Raw genomic sequence first — 17301 nt, forward strand, 5'->3', positions numbered from 1 at the left:
ACAGCTATTTGGACCAAAGCAGACGCTCATTTTTGGCTAAAGTTGATACAAACGGACCGACTGAACCGTCAGATTTATGACTTTTGTTGGATTGCGTGATGCCCAAAACTGATGGACCAGACAGCTCCAATAAAACGTCAGTCGACATCAGGTTCTTGGAGGGAAGTATCTTTGCATACTTACAAATTACTGTGTCTGTGATGTTTAAAAAAATATCATGTTAGCCAAAATGAAAAGTTGATTCTGTGATTTCCATGAAGAAAAACGTCAATGATTGAATGGCCGTTCTGTTTTCAGATGGATTTTTGAGTGGCAGCTCATTGTGGAGCAAGTTGGGAGAGACTTAAAAAAAAGGAATACTTCTTGGTATTTTTTTCTGGACGTCTATCATGTTAGTACCTGTCCCATAATGGAGAAATTCACAGACTGTGGGTCTGAGGCAGAACTCAGCCCTGGTGTTCTGTAGTGAAACAGAGCGACTGTTTATAGGTGTCCTCTGGCCTCTCAGTCCCTCAAATGCTGGCCTCTCGTCTCCCTCTATCCCGTGCTGCAACTCTGAGGCAGATTTATCGTTTTGGTTGCTGGTTTCTTCTCTTTTCCTCATCATTATTCACTCACTCAATCCTGTTTCCCATTTCCCCTCTCTCTCTCTCTTACTCTATCCCTCCTGTGTGCAGCTGTTGCAGGATGCCCAGGCCTCCGAGGGCCAGGTGGTGGTTCTGGAGTGCAGGGTCCGCGGAAGCCCTCCTCTGCAGGTCCGATGGTACCGCCAGGGAGAGGAGATCCTGGACTCCCCAGATTTTCGTATTCTCCAGAAAAGTGAGACATTCCTCTTAGTCATAATTGATTATTGTCTAACACTAAATTGGCAACTGATGAATGCTAATCACCAAAATATTTCTGTTTGTTTTCTCTTTCTTTCTCCCTATGATACATCATGAATCAGAGCCTCGATCTGCAGCAGAGACAGGTATGTTACCCGAATTCCTCCCAGGTCTATCCAAATGTGACTCGGCCAATTACAACACTGCTTTCATGTTCCCAGCCGCAGTCAGTGGGTAAAATTATTAACGGATTATTAGCTGTGTCTGGAGTCTCAGATTGAGTTTGATGGGCTCATTATCAGCTGCAGGCATTCTCTCGATCATGACTACAGCAGATCACAAGTTCATAAGTCTGAGTCTCGCAGGACACTCATTATCACATCTACTACAGTCAGAGGGAGCCCCTGGGGAAAGTCTGAGAAACCCCACCACCCGCAAGCTCCAACGCATAAACACACACGCAAAGGCCCAGATAAACAATGACACACACGCTAATTTATGTCAGACTGCTTCCCACCTGTGTGACTCAGGGGTCGTTTCAGGTGTTGCTCTCGAGCTGAGTCACTCAGACGTCCCTGAACATCTGTGCACCAGTGTTTGTGTTTCGTCATGAGTAGTTGCATCCATGCCGGTTTGTCTTTCCCCGCTGCTCTTCCGTGTGTCTGACTATGAATAGTGAGTCACCAGTCTGGGTCACATGTCCATCATCAACTTACCTTCCTGTCCATCTCTTACACCTCATTACAAACTAATCGAGTGTTAACAAGTCACTCCATACCTTCGCAGTGGCTGTTCATCAGTGTCAGGTGTTTAATTCTACCCATATCGATCACAAACGGGTATTAAAGGTGTATTGATGGTGCTTGTGTGTTTTCTTTTAGAGGAGATCTGCACCCTGGTGATAGCCGAGGCCTTTCCAGAGGACGGAGGTCTGTTCTGCTGCACCGCGTCCAACCCGTTTGGCTCCATTAACAGCACGGCCCATCTCGCCGTCACTGCAGGTGCGTGCAACACAGACAGAGGTGTTCAGCGCGTTGTTACAAGGCAGCATCGACAAGCAGCAGACACCACAGCTGAATGCTGCAGTGTTACCTGCTGAGGCTAAACTACAGTGACTGGACCAAGGGGTTTGATAAGCAACACTGTGTGAATGCCAGCTGTCCAAACATAAGGTGACCATACTTTCCTACCCCCGAACTGGGACCCTTGAGTGTACCACATGTCCATGCACTCCCACATCTTACGCATACACCACAGGCTTTTTCATCTGGATGGGGGACAATTACCCCTACCGAGCACACCTTTCAACACCATGGATGCCATGAACGCAGCAGTTTTGTTGTGTTTAGTACTTTACGTAGGAGGAAGTAACCCAGCTTCCAAATTTAGTTCCCGAAACTTTCTGGGAACATTATTTTTTGGTTGTGGTAACGTTTATTGAACGTGCCCACACAACGTTCCCTAGATGTTGTTAAAAACGGCTATTAACACAATTGTTAAGTTCCCTGAGCGTTCTGGGAAGGTTATTGGAACATTTCAAGCCTCCTGAAGCTCTTTACAAAAGACCTACTGTCTGTTTAGCATGACAGCTAACCGTTAGCATACTGACACATTCTGTCAGAAAGAGACACAAGCGTCAAACACAATGGCACTTAATTATGAAGGACTAGCAGCAGCCTTAACAATGACACATTGATTGATTGACGCACAGACAGACGAATCACGTTCAAACCGTAAGACAAAATTATGTTTGTAAACTGGGATAAAGAGCGGGACAGAACATGATAAATGTCGATGTAAGCACTGAAAACAAGTATAATTATTATTTAACTGTGGTGAAAAATGAGACAGTTTGGGAGTGAATGTTGAATGCAACAAAAATTAAATGGAACTTTTCTCAAGTGCAGAGTTTGTTTTTGTAATCTGGCAGATGAATCAGGGCTCGGTCACGATAACCTCCGATAGTCCAGCAGTTCCCTGGAGGTCGCGTGGTTTGGAGTCAGTTATAAAGCTTATATTGCAAATCTTAATGAGATGAGCATCTTTTGTCGTGTTTATTATTGTGTAGTCTGCATGGGAGAAGGCTGAGAGGCGTGAGTTGATGAGCAACTCTTTGTGAGTACAGCAGGACACAAATATTTCTGTGTGTGTGTTCTCACAGTCAGAACTATGTATGTACAGTACAGCACTCACCGCACAGTTAAAGGAAAGGCTGAATAAACAGGAATCAGCCTGACTGGACCCAGCTGCTACTTTAGATCGTCAGCTGCGAAACAGTCTTGTGTGCATGTGATCAGTAACTACAGAGGTATTTGAGGGACAGAAGAAAAACTAAACATTAGTCCAGCATTTTCCACTTTTCTTGTGTTTGTGTTTGTTTCTGTTTCTGCAGCCGAGGACTCATCGAGTAATGGCATGTCTGGTGATAGCTCAGGGTTTGAGGATGCAGCAGCCTTCCCCCCTCCTCCCCCACCCACAGAAGTCAGCCTCCTGGAGCTGCCACCCAAGATGCTGCCTCATCCCGGCACCGAGGCTTTCCATGTCAAGGAGCTCGAGATCTGGCCCAGCGTGTCATCCCTGCCTCCAGTACAGATGGGCTCAGAGATGGAGGACAACGATAAGGGAAAAGGGTCTCTACAGAATGGCCAACCCCCAAATCCACCATCACCTCCAAGCCCGCCTAAAGCAACCACGCCACCACCCCCACCTCCACCTCCACCACTGTCTGACTTCATGACAGATGTCCCAGTTGCAGCCAAAAGTCCAGCCCAGGTGGCACCGGACTCACATCCATCCCTTGGGAAGGACGGTCCTCCGCTGCCGACCAAGCCTAAACCAAAGCTGTGAGTACCTGTTGTATCCTCATGTGTCTGTGCCCTTGGGGCAGGCTAGTCCCCAGGCAGGGCTGGTGGGAGGGAGCCAGACTGGGAGGCCTGTCTGAGGACTAGTGGAAATGATAGTGTTTCAGCTTTGTGAAAGGGTTAACAGGGGAATCCCAGGCCTGTTTAGAACAAAAGCATTCCCCTGCCTTTATGCTGGTGTCAATGTGGCAACACGTTTGCCAGGGCGAGTCTGCCAGCTGCTGCCTGTCTGTGGCTGTAAACAGATCTGTGTGGCTTTTGCTGGATGGCTCCTTTTGTTTCTGCCTGACCTCGGACTGCATGCCCAGCCCAGGACAGAGCCATTGTGGTTTCTTCCTGAGCACCTTTCTGTGAGCTCTATAGGGACCAGGTAGGATGTCACTGTTAGAAGAGAGTTGAATGGCTTTACTGTCAATGGTCCACAAACCTCTTGTGCATGGATTTTTTTTTTTTGTCTTAGCTGCTGATGCATTTCTTTTTCATTAAAAGTAATGTTTGCCTTTATTTGAAAGAATACAGTAGCAAGCACTGACAAGAAATAAGAAGGGATGGAAGGTCCATGTCCAGACTTGACCCAGACATGTTTGTTACCCCCAAGGCCACCAGGATGCCTCACTGATGCGTTTGTGATGATGAATGACAGCAGGCCTGACAGCACTCTGTTTGCTTGTTTAGCTTTTTAGCCCTGTGAGCATCGCAGCTCTAGAGATGGCAGTGTCGGTCTGTCTGTCCAACATTTTGGTCCAGACTGAAATATCTCAGCAGATATTCAGTGGATGGTCGTACAGATTTTCATGATTCTCGGAGGATGACTCCAATTGAGTTTGGTGATCCCCTCACTGTCCTTCTACTGCCACCATGAAGTTACTTTTGTGGTTCAGTATAAAATATGTCAAAAACTATTAAATTTCACTTCCTCTCAGGATGAAGTGTAATATCTATGGTGATCTGCCGACGTTTACTCTAGTGTGAGTACTCACTTATTAGTCAGTTACTCAGGGAAACATCTGAACATCTACTAGAGCCGGCACCAAAATTTGTACGAACATTAATTGTCCCCACATGAGTCCTATTGACTTGATCCCCTAAAGATAAGAACTGGTTTCCATAAGAATTGGTGCAAACATTCATGATCCCCAGAGGATTTATTATAAAAACTTTGTGATAAAATTTGCGCAAAATTAAAGACATCAGCCTCATCTTACTTTGCGTTTGGTGCTAATTAGCAAATATTAGCTTGCTAACCTGCAAAACGAAAATAGTAACACATTATACCTGCTAAACATGCTAGCATTGCTAATGTCAGCAGCTCAAAGCACCACTGTGTGGAAGTACAGCCTCACAGAGGTGCAAGCAAGGCTTCAGACTTTTGTTTTTGCACTTTTTATTTTGCAGTCTCAATATTTTACATAGTCTGACAAAACTTACTTTCTACTTGCTTTATTAATAGAGGTTCCTAATATTACAACATGTCTGATGTGTCACAGTACTGAACAACATGGCCACTATATCTCATCTACACTGGAGGGTTAACAGTGCCGCTGTGGGTTGTGACGGGCTGCATTTAAAGTTTGGTTACTGTGCAGTAAAGCCTGATTCTTGCATTACACACTACATTTCCACTGCATGCTGGATTTGATTCCTGCTGACGGATGCTACAGTGTTGCATATGTGTTGACATAAATGTTAAGACTTGTTACTTCTGTGCTTCCAGAGCTGAGAATATAGAGGAGGAGGCAGAAAATTACAGGTAAATATTTGGCTGTGAAGGGGATGCTCTGGATGTGAGTTGAGTGGCGCCACATTAAACATCAAACTATCATGGAAGCAAACACAGACAGTAGCTGATGGTAGCAATGAAGGCAGATTCCATTTCTGATTAATTTCATGTAAATTACTTCACATTGTCACGCTGTATGATGATAAATCAGAGGCAGCGGAGAGGAACTGAGTGGAATCAGATGATCATTTACAGCTGACATGTTGTAAATTAGTCATGCATGCTTGTTGGTGCAGGATTTGCATACCCTAGATTAACAGATCTGACATGGTTTCTGGGTGCTATGATAGGAATTACCTTGAAGAAATATAGATTTCCTGCTATCCAGTTTTCTATAGAACCAAGCAGCCTATGAGATTTTTGTTTGTGTTTTGTTCTGTTGATGCAGATTTCACAAGATAAGTTTATTTCAAATCTTACAAGAGAGATTAATATACAAATTGTTGATAAATAAACCAACTGTTGTTACAAGGTCAGATCTTTACGTTAGATTAAAGAAGTGGGAAAGCTGCTTCTCTGTTGTGTTCATCCACAATAACATCACACATCAGCTCCCAACAGTGCAGAAAGCATAAGCCACCCCTCTCCTGCCCTCTCCCCTTTCAGTTCTGTAATTACACAGTAAAAACAGCAGCGCTGCCATTAACCAAAGGTCACGTTTGTGCCAGACTGCACTCTGTTTCCTCAGGTAACATGTAGGAACAGAGTCCGACCTCTCTGGACCTCAAGCCTCTGAGTTTATGTCATCATATCCCGTTTGTCGTGTGGCACGTCAACGCACAGGCGCGCATCTTTTTCATCTTCTTCTTCTCCGCTGCCATGAAAGATCAGAGCACAGCAAAGCCTGCAGCCTTTGAAAATGCTCCTGGTTTATTACTTTAATTGCTTGTTTTTTACTATTTACAGGAGTTCTTTTTAATAAGAACCACCACTTTCTAACAAACCGCTTTGCTGAAAATGCTATAAAATCAATAGGCACAGTGGAAACTATGACCCTTGTGTCGTGTATTTTTAGAAGAAGGCAATATCATGAAATCGCCAAATTGTTTTACTGCATCTACATAAAGGCAGGGGGATCAGTATGGATTGAGTTTTATTATCTGAGTGAGCAGTTCCCCATCTTTTTCTGTACATGTAAGCTTTTACTCCCTAGTCAATGTGGCTATCCCCAAAAATTATTCATTATTATTCATGGAGGGACGTCTGCATTAAATAGCATTATAATCTCAGCAGCAGCGTTTATAGGTATTGGAGAGATGTGTTCCTGTTCACAAATTTAGAACAAATCACTGTAAATCATAGGAATAACATACTGGAAGTCTGTGTCAGGGGTGATCCGTGAAGTCGTTGTGTGACTTGGCAGCCAGGAGGGACTGCTGAGGACTCGAGCTGTAAAAACAGACCTGCTGTTTTTGTCTGTGCTGAAGGAAGAGAGAGCCGGGTCGGTCGGTATTTGGGTTTGATGCCCGGCGTTGATGTCAGACGTCAGGATAAGAATCAAAGGAAATTCTCAGGGGAGAGGCTCAGATTGGCCGGTTGGATCTGAATCAACCCACAGGTTTGGAGAGAAAGCAGAGTTTTACCACATGGTAAAGAATAGATAGATTGAAAATTGGCAGCACTGTCTCTTTCTATACTCCTCTGGATTTCAGCCTCTTTTTTTTTTTAGCAGAATTTTTTGAAGTAATTCTACACGGAAACATATTATTTAGCAACTTGTTTTAGTCAGTAAATTCGATGGATGTGTTATTTTCAGACAAGCTTAAGTAGGTTAAAATTAAGATGTGTTTGCACGAATTTTGGTTGCCGTCTCATAAAACAGCTCTACAAAACAAAAGTGTTTTGCTAAAATTACCTGTTGCTTTAAGCATGTAGGTGTTATGTAAAGCAACTAAAGGTTATCTTGGGATTAAAGCCTATTTCATTGTGTGAGATATTCTGGAAGATAAACTGGGCTTCCTGCAGAAAGGTCTAAATATGTTCCATGAAACCCGTTTTGAGACCTTCCGTAGTTCAGCTGGATGAGACTTTGCATCTGAACACAGGCTCGTTGCTGCAGGAGTTATGTTCTCCCCTGATCCAACAACACAGCTCCTCTCTGTTCAGGGCTCTCCAGGGTTCAACTGTACACACGTGACTGTCTGTAAAGCCACATAATGATAGACTGATATCACCTGGAGCTTGTAAATCTGTGTTTGTGTGCGTTCATGCACATGCATGCACATGGCTGTGGGTGTGTGTTGATGGATGGGGTGTCAGTGCCGCTGGTGTCCAGTGTCAGCTTTCCTGTATTGATAAAGGTACGTGTTTGCCTAGTGTGGCATTTCACAGGAACGTTTTGCGTTTCTTACGTTTATTTTGGTGTAATGGCACATCCTTGCTAGTACAGGAGGAAAACGTGCATGTGGTTGTGTGCTTTCACATTTAGGATACACAGATTTTTATGTAGTAGCTTTGCCTGCTTGCTAAGTCACCTGCATACAGCCATGTTTTAGCAAAAGCCTACTTATGATGCAGTGAAACATTCAGGCAAGATAGTAAGAAACCACTTCAAGACACTGACAAAGAAGACAAAGGAGGAGACAGTCAGAAGTGTTAAGCCAGTGCAACATGTGGAAGGTGTGACCACCACGATATTGACCATGATAATAGGGGCAAAGCATTATATTATAGGTTGGGAAAACGTCTGGGTGGGCGTCACACACCAAGCACAAGTAGCAGAGGCAACAATTATCCTCAAGCCATTCCACAGCTTAATCTCTCTTTCATAAGACCAGGAATCAACTTTGACAGTCGAAATTGTTCTCTTGCACGGATTTCACTCCACAAAGCTTTAATGTCTTACGTGTTGAACTCTCACCAGCAATGTGTCTGTAGATTTCTGGTTTCTTTTATGCAGCGCTACAGCATGTTCGTTTGTACTCAGTATACTAATATTACCGCTGATGAAAACCAGGCACGCCTCTGCACTCAACAGGACCTCAATTTAGCCTTTTATTTCTACACTGATTTCATGTTTTTGTAAAGCACAGTGACTCAGGGTTTCTCAAGTTTTCTGCTGTCCCTTTGTGAAAGAGATGATAACACAGATTGGCTGGTAATCCACATAGGTTGGTAGTAAAAAGAAGTTGTGTAGGTGAATTTAAACAAATCAAAGATCTGCTGGACATACACAAAACAGTGATTACACTCGGTATTGATATTTTAAGGCTTGGGAAGGAAAGTGGAGGCCAGTCTATGTTTACTTGTGTCAATGGAGGAAGTGGAACGTTCTGCCTCAGAGGGAATTACACAGCAGACAGTGTGCAACAGGTTGCTTCCTAAAGTTAGAGATATATTCAAAAACATCATCAGACCATCTTAGCACGGCCCACCACACAAGGGCTGGGAGTAATTGCTGAAGTCGTTCGTATTAGTCAAAGTCAAAGTCAGCTTTATTGTCAATTCTGCAGTATGTACAGGACAAACAGAGAATCGAAATTGCGTTACTCTTCAACCTTTTGTGACAGGACATATATTAAAAAGAGATAAATAAAAACTGTACAATCTAAATAAAAAAACTGCAATCTAAACAGTGAAACATTAAGAAAATGTAATAGTGCAAATGTAAATGGTAGTGCAAAAAGAATTAGCTTAACTACTGGTGGTGAATAAAGTGACTGTGTGTTGTTTCCTGAGGGGAGGGGTTCACATCATTAAATTAATAAAAATATCTTTCGGACACTGTTATATGTCAAGTAATATAAAATAATCTAATTGATGTCCAGTGCAATTAACTGTGTTCCACTGTTGTGTATTAGATCAGGTGAAAAGATCAGATCCTTTTTGATAAACTCAACTGAAAACAGGACAAAGGCAACATATGTAATGTTTGACCTCATCAGCATCATTGATTTTTGTAAATATATGATTATTCTGAGTTGCAGCAACATGTTTCACACAAGTTGGGACAGGAGAAACACAAACAAAGACTGGAAAAGTTGTGGAACGCTCCAAAAACACAGTTTGTTTGTGAATGGTTGCATTCTGTTTTTATGTTTTCCGCAGCTTCCCAACTTTTTTGGAGTTATACAATTTACAAACCAATAACATGATACAATCATTTTAATACAATACAACTTCATCAAAAGTCAAAATGCAGTAATACTGAATTGCTGCCCAGCTCTCACTCACACAAACACCTAAACTCACAGCAGCTTAGAACAACAGCATGTAAGTGACACCATGTGTATCACTTACCAACATTAACGTTTCCAGCCTCTGCATACTTACATACTGCAGATGAGGAACGGCCTAATCCACTATAATGTGGCCTGTATTGCACGCAGCTTGACCTTATACCTTTCGATCCCTGTCCGCTGACATAATTGCCATACCAGTAAGATTAAATGATTTCTGCGGTAGCTCCAAACCTCTTTAACCCCAGTGAGGCTGTTGTCAGGGGAACTGCATGCAAACTGAAGGCAACAAACTGCTCTTTGCCAACAGCCCTCATCAGTCACACACACACACACACACACACAGAGCTGGGTTAGGGTTTACAGTGTGAAGCCGCAGCAGGTGATTGGCTGTTGCTGTTTGTCCCTGCTTGTATTTCTTTCTTATATCAGACTACTATCAAGATTTTTTCAGGCTTGTTGTGTCACATTCAAAGCAGGATCTATATTCTTTCTGTGTTGCACTGCTGAGCAAGGAGCTCTGGCTGCTAGGATTTGTCGCATATCTGCGCTGTGACTCAGAGCTTCCTCTCAGCAGTGTGTTTGTGTTTACGAGGTGCAAGTCATGAACTCTCTAATGAAGTATTAACAATCACTTTCTTGTCGAGGTGTTGCTTGTGGTTTTATGGAAAGCGGGAAACATGCATGTTAAGGAACCACATATGGCACTGGCTACACACTGAGAACTTCGCTTGTGGCTCATCATCATCACACGTCTAATTAAAAATGGAAGTGAAACACTGACTGTGGACCAGTTCCCTAATGGATGCCTTCGCTTCAGTGAACGCAGGCCAAAGAGGTTTTTGATTATCCAGCAAATGGAAAAAGGCCGAAACAGAAAGTTAGTTGTCATCAGGGAGAGAAAGAGCTTGTGTAACAGGAAAAAAAGGAAAAAAAAAAGCGAAATGAAGTCAGCAGAGACACAAGAGAGCAGGAAAAGCAGATAATTTCGCATCGACCTCCAGAGTCAGAGATGGGCAGTCCTTAAAAGGACATGGGAGACCCAGGATTGGCTGAGACACCAGACCAACTAACCACTGGATTGGTCGGTCGGGCTAGAATGACCCGCGTGGAATGGAGAAACTTTCCAAATAAGGAAGAGAGTTGTCAGAGCTGACCTTCATAACACAGATGGGGGGGGGGCTGGCTGGGAGAAAGAGGGGTGAGCGGAGGGAAAAGAGAGCGATGAAAAGACGCACGGAGAGGCGAGGGGAGCCAGAGACCAGAGCGTATGCTTGGGAGTTGACAGCATGGAAACTAACAGGCCTCAGTGATCCCCTCACAGAGAGCAGCCTGTGTTTCCCAGGAAAGAACACCCTGGTATGTTAAACACACAGATAAACACATGTTGGCGTACATACACGCTCCGAGAATGGCATTATTTCCGGATGAGGTCAATCAACCTCTGATTAGATCCTGACCCCGGCTGTCGGTGCGTGTGGCTGCGCTTGCGGTATAGACTTCTTTAGACACACTCCCAGTCAGACCACTTCCACTTGTGGATGTTAATTAGAGGGTGTAACAATGTATACACGCTCCAATCTCATGACACTGCTGTCACCGAGAGCCGACTGTGAGAGGATTCAGTCTGACTCGCCGCCACGCAGGGGATGACTCGAGAGAAAGACCTTCTCCTAATCGCTCCAAGACATTTCCCCGGAATACAGACACAATCACATACGCGCTTACAACTACACACAGCACCACACTGGACCAGATCCCTGGCCCCCCGCCTTCCATCAACACGCTGTGACTCATCAGCGGCCTGGAAAACGCACACCGGCTCTAAAAATAGAGGCATTACACACAAAAATAGAAATGATGAATTCCCAAAAAGGTTTTGTTTCATGCCACAAAAATGAGAGAAGAATTCTCGTACTGAGGGACTGAATATTTGTGAGCATATTTCAGTGAATGAAACCGCTTCACAGTGGCACAGGGACCTCAAATGAAGTTGTTCCAAAGGTTCAACAGAGCATGTGAGCTACATAAAACCATTATGTTCACATGCTGGGCAGGTAGATGATACTGCGTGGGCTCTGTCTAGATAATGTGTCTGTGAGGAGTGAACAGAATGTGGATTTTATTTCCAGAAAGGGGCGTTGTTTCAGACGTTACCTGACAATGGAGCATTTCATTTGTGTCACCTGAAACTGAGAGAGCTGCTCAGATGATTAATTTCTCAAATCTATCTTCCATTCTCTCTCCTCAATCATCCCGTCTCTGCAGCCTTTAGTCCCTCAGGAAACAATAGAAATTTGAGTTAAAGATATAGATCTCTCTCATTCTGCTTTTCTAATCGACGCCTTCTTTATCTGCCACTCCGTAAGCTGCAGTTATTCTTGTTCCCTGACACTCAAAGGGAAGTTCCTCGGTCAGCAGCACCACCGGCTGCGCTTTTATTCTGAAAGGGGTTGGTCCTGGCCGGGCTGGGAGCTTTTATTGTGAAGAGGAGGAGCTCATAGACAGACTGACTCATGCAGAGAGAGAGAGAGCGAGCGTCTGTCATCTGTCTGGCTGCTCGGAGCTCTATATATGCTCCTCATACCTGGCAGAGCAGCACTGCACCCTAGTTTACTCTCCTGCAGGGAAATATCAGAGCTGCTACACACCAAGACCACAACACTGAAGGTAAAACTTTAGCTTTTTCTTTCGTGCACACTGACAACTCATTCAGCAAACTTCAGCGGCACTGATGAAACGATGAGGATGAATGATTAAACTAATGAAGCGTCTCTTTTAAACTTTAAACTTTTTAGAGCTGTCCTTGCCTTTAGAGTTCTTTCATTTCTTCATTTATTTCTCACTTTTAATTAAAAAATGCACCGGCGTCAGATACTTTGAAGTTGAATTCGGGAGTAGAGGAAGAAAGTTAGGTAGATTTTCTTTCTTGTGCTCCAGGTTCAGCGGCCTGGCAATGTTCAAATCATATGCTTTCAGAAAGGATGTGTGGTTTTCTGGGAGCACAGAGAGGCTGAGTGTGATACCCATTCATTTGCTGGAGGCTCCTGAAAGGTAGTGAGTTTCAGGCTGTAGAGAGAAAGAGAAGAAGAGCGGCATCAAGGTGGAGGACCGAGTTTTCTTTCTTGTGTATCTGTACTGCAGAGCGACTGTTTGTGTGGCGAGGTCGGTTTGTTTGCAGAGCTCCTCGGTGGAGTCAGATGGATTAGTTAACACAATAGAGTCTGTTAGGTTAAAAGGCTTGCGTCTCACTCGGCTCCAACTCTCTCACTGGCTGATTTCTTCAGAGCCAACTCCTCTTTCTCCCCCTGGCTCTTCCTTCCTCCTCCTCCTCCTCCTCTCCCTCCGCTCCTGCTGCTAATCCCATTTGATGGCAATGTCTTTCCCACTCCAATCCAGAGAAGAATGTCTTCAGCATTCTTGCTGCAGAGGAAGAAAAAAAAAAACACTCCCCGTCTCACTTGGACAGAGCGAGCGAAAGGCGGAGGAGTGGGGAGAAGAGGGAGGGATGGATGGAGGCGCATAGAGAAAGGGAGGCCTCGCTGATTGAAGAGAGCCCTCTTCACCTACACTTGGATATGAAATGCGAGCCCAGATAGACAGCAAGGGGGAAAATAATAGAAGAAAGAAGAAAGTAGGGCAGGGAGAAAGTGGGTGAACGCAGCAGCCGTGAGCTGGAATAAGGGAGGGGGGGGAAACGAAAACAGTCTGGTTCTGTTTTATGTGGTGTAATTAGAGCCAAAGAGAACGGGGAGAAGGAGGGGGTACCCGGGGAGGAGAGGGGTTGAAAATAAGTTAAGGATACCAGGAGAACAAAGGCTGAGGGAGAACATGTCAGCTGACGGGGGAGACGTGAATGAATGGAAGCTGCAGATGGAGGGTTTTTCGTACGTGTGACATATTGAATGTGGTGCGTTCGCAGCAGCAGCAGCCTGGTGTTTGGGGTCAGGCGGCCTGTGAGATTATAGGAAACTTGGAGCAGATCTTTTGCTAGTTTCTCTTGTGAGAGTAGAGGAGGAGGGAGAGTGATGTGTGTGTATGAGTGCGTGAGGATTTTACATTGCAGCTCCTGCATGTACAATCTGAATGATTTTATGTGGCTTTTCTATGTAATCCTGTGCTGTGGCTCAAATCTGATGCAACACATGTCTCAGTCTGCTCAATACTTGTTTATTAATCCCTTACATGACACATTTACAATCAGAAGTGACACCAAAAATATTTCTTCACATCAATCAGACGGTACCTAAGTCAGCCGGTGTGTTACTCACAGTCTGTCAGCCTGACAGTCATTCAGACATCAGCTCAGTCGCTGTGTCAGATCGATGGTTTCTTCCTGCTCGGGGGCATCAGACGGGCTCGCACTGACGCGCTGTAGTGACGATGATGCAACGCTCGATGGTGAATACAGGGAAACCGTGAACCAGGTGTGTGTGGGCGCATCAAAACAAGATACACCTTGTTTGTGTGTGACTAGAAAGTTTTGTAAGCCACAGCTTTGGTGATGTCATCTCGCACCTCTGCTGTCATGAGGTCGGAGTCACAGTTCAGGTGAAGCACTGTGTGTGTGTGTGTGTGTGTGGGGGGGGGGGTCGCCTTCCTTATGGGGACAAAACACAAGTCCCCATAATGTAAATCACAGTGAAGGCTGTGTGTGCGCATGTGCGTGTAATGCTCTCAGGCAGGGTTTCCAAGCCCATGTTTGTGTTGTAGGTGTGATACCAGAGCTCAAATCGACTATTTGGATATAAATCATTGACAAACGGCAAGGTCACGCTGTTACCAAGCTCACAGGTGGCTGCAGAAACAAACATACAGAGCTGTAATGCAAACACACAATGGGCCTATATCCTGACAGTAGCCAGAACGCCCACTGGAGCCCTTCCCTTGCTCCACTTGCTGCACAGCCAGGAAGATGCCTCTTCTAATCTCACCTTTTCTACAGAATCATTAAGAGGACAGGCACGTCCTCAGCTCTCCTCGTGTTGTTGTTTACAGAAGGAAGCCCCTCATTACTGGCTATGTACACTCAGCTACTTCCTGTTCTCCCCCGGCGGCGTGCTTCTTGCCATCAGCTGGCCGAGTCTAATAAAGCGTCTCCGTCTCCTCGGCCAGCTGCGGAGCTTAAGAGACGGGCGGCGGATAAACGTGCGGCCGGCTCGCAGCGTGCTCCGGCGGTACAGTGGACAAGATTCTCACGCACCCCGGGTCGTTATTGTTCAGGAAGCCGAGTAAACACGGCCATTTAAAGATGTTGAGGTCTTCATTTATTAAAGCAAGACGCTGCTGGTAAAGACCCACTCTGTCTGGCACGCCCCAGTGTTTAGCTGACTGATAAATAACTGGGCTGTAAAACACACTTTCAGCCGAGTTACTGTTAAGCTGTTCCTGGGTCTGTTTATTGAGCTTTTCCATGCAGAAACCGGAGAGACAAAGTCACTCCAGACCAGTTCCCTCTTTGCCTTTACTACCCGTCTTTCTTTTTTCCCCACATTAAAGACTTTACAGACAGGATCCAGCCCAAGCAAAGTATTTTTCAGGATCAAAGAGGGGAAGACTTAACGGCTTTGCCTATTTATACCACCAGAATCGGGGCAAAAAAAGAGAGGCAATGAGGGAGAGAGACTTAAGAGTAACGCTGTGTTACAGAATGACAGACAGAGGGGCTGGAGCGTTTTCTCTCAGCGGAGCTTGGCGTTCTGTGGGCCAGTTGGCTCAGACCAGAACAGCAAAACACAGAGCCGTTGGCATGGCGACAGAGGAACACTTCCCTGCTAATTCAGCCCCGCTCCGCCACAGAGACAAAGAATAAGAGAGAGAGAGAGAGAGAGATGGAGGTCTGTTCTGCTTCTCGAGCCGTTTGTAGATGCCTTATAATGGTTTACACCAGGCGCAGGTCAGGTTTTACAGCAGAGCACAGCTGGGATGAAAGAGCAGGACACGGTGTGTGTGCAGCAGCCTCGTCCTGCGCTCTGCGGTGGAGCTGGAGGCCGCAGGGTCACCGAGTCTGGATGACCCCCGTCCTCTGCTTGATGTAAATCCTTAAGTGGGCCATAAAACTATTCATGCAGCTGCAAATTATACAGGCTGACCTTTTGACGCGCGGTCTGATATGAAGCATGCCAAACGTCTGAACAAGAGGCCAATCTAATCTGGCAAATTTAGAATTCTGGAAACTCATATTTAGATGGAAGTCAAATGTCAGCGCATTTTAATGCGGATGGATGATTTGACTGTGTATCAACACATACTTCAGAGACTTCTTGACCATACTGAGAGAGAGGGTGTTATGATTCAGTGTAAGAGGGCTGCTCAGCAGTTTGGCTTTGTAATGAATGAAGGTGCTTGTTTAGCCGTAGTTGCTTTACATAGAAAGTGCCTTTTAAGGCAAAGGGGTGATGTCAGTTACAGCTGGATAACATCCACTCTGCCTCCTGCTCATACATTTACATACGCTTGTCAAAAACAGAGCTGTTAAACAGAGCTGTTCTCCCCACTGCCGCGCTTATCTCCTACGTCAAAAACATAGGCAGACGCTGCGAAGGTCTCTGAGGTCTGTCATGCCGAGGCAGTGAAGCCGTGTGCTGGGTCGAGAGGGATGAGGCCGCGAGGAAATGAAGTGTGTTTCCTCTCCGCCGGAGCAGACGGGCAGGGTGCTTCTCCCCGACGCTCCGAGAACACAGCCAAAAAAGGAATCAAACCGCTGCAGAGCGCCGCGAGCCTTGCGAGCTGCCAAACTATTCCTGTAAAAGCTCTCTTTTTGTGGAGGCCCGAGCAGGAGGCCTTCAGAGAACGTAAAGAAAGAAAAATGTATACAGAGAGGAGGATGCACTGAATCGATCCTGTGCTCTGGAGGTCAGTGAAGGCTGCAGGGGGGCCACCAGGTCGGGCTGGAGCGATCGCAGTGCAGGCTTTCGAATGAACAACCATTTATTTGGCCATGCGAAGTCTCGTATGACCGAAATCACTGGCTAGGACAGACTAATCGGTCATGTTGCTGTTGGATGGTGTGGTGGGTTTGTTACACGATGCTACCACTGTCAGTTCTGAGAAATATTCACTGTTTGTAAATGTATACAGGGGGAGGCTGAAGGGAGGAGGGGGGCTCTCTCACAGATGAAAAATAGTCAAAAGACCCCGCTGATTATCCGACATCTGGAAAAGATTTGGGCACGTGAACTTGGTCCTGGTGGACTCCTGACAACATGCACCACTGGGATGCACAGTATATTCTGAGCAGGCTGCCTATGAGGAGCTCATCAGGCTCGCGTACACATAGCTGTATACTCTGAAGGTTTAAGACTTCAACCTTTCCCAAAGACCCGTGTCCTCCACCTGGTCCTCAAGGAGAGCTTCGACAAATTCACTTCTGTCTTGTGGTTTTCAAAGTTAGTCCTCGTTAAAAACCCTCCTGGTGCACGTGGAGCTTGTTTAAGTGAAGCCAGCTCCTCGTGCAATCATGAAACACATGATTGTATGAAGCCTTATTACTACGCGGGCATTTATTTACTGCTGTTTTACACGGCGTCACAGCTTTTTTGGAATCAGGCTTGTACAAGAAAATAAAAAAAAAAGTTTGGGTTTAGAGCTGATGACTGGACAAAATTTCAAAACCTCCCTCTCCCCCACAATGACGTGACAACGCAGTGAATCAACCA

The 17301-nt window shown here is 45.3% G+C and overlaps 1 protein-coding gene across 3 annotated transcripts in view; it reads left to right on the forward strand.

Moving 5' to 3' along the window:
• palld (palladin, cytoskeletal associated protein) overlaps positions 1-17301 on the forward strand; it is a 52695-nt gene that overhangs the window by 24181 nt on the left and 11213 nt on the right. For 2 of the 3 annotated variants that reach the window (XM_041934798.1, XM_041934799.1), the window contains exons 6-9: positions 678-819; positions 947-970; positions 1706-1825; positions 3217-3667. In XM_041934798.1, the coding sequence (XP_041790732.1) occupies positions 678-819; positions 947-970; positions 1706-1825; positions 3217-3667 (737 nt within the window). Of the gene's footprint in view, positions 1-677; positions 820-946; positions 971-1705; positions 1826-3216; positions 3668-12175; positions 12314-17301 lie in introns of those variants that run through there. The other variant, XM_041934800.1, reaches the window with a different exon arrangement.

This window comes from Chelmon rostratus, chromosome 4 (assembly GCF_017976325.1).
Source record: "Chelmon rostratus isolate fCheRos1 chromosome 4, fCheRos1.pri, whole genome shotgun sequence".
NCBI classification, from domain to species: domain Eukaryota; kingdom Metazoa; phylum Chordata; class Actinopteri; order Chaetodontiformes; family Chaetodontidae; genus Chelmon; species Chelmon rostratus.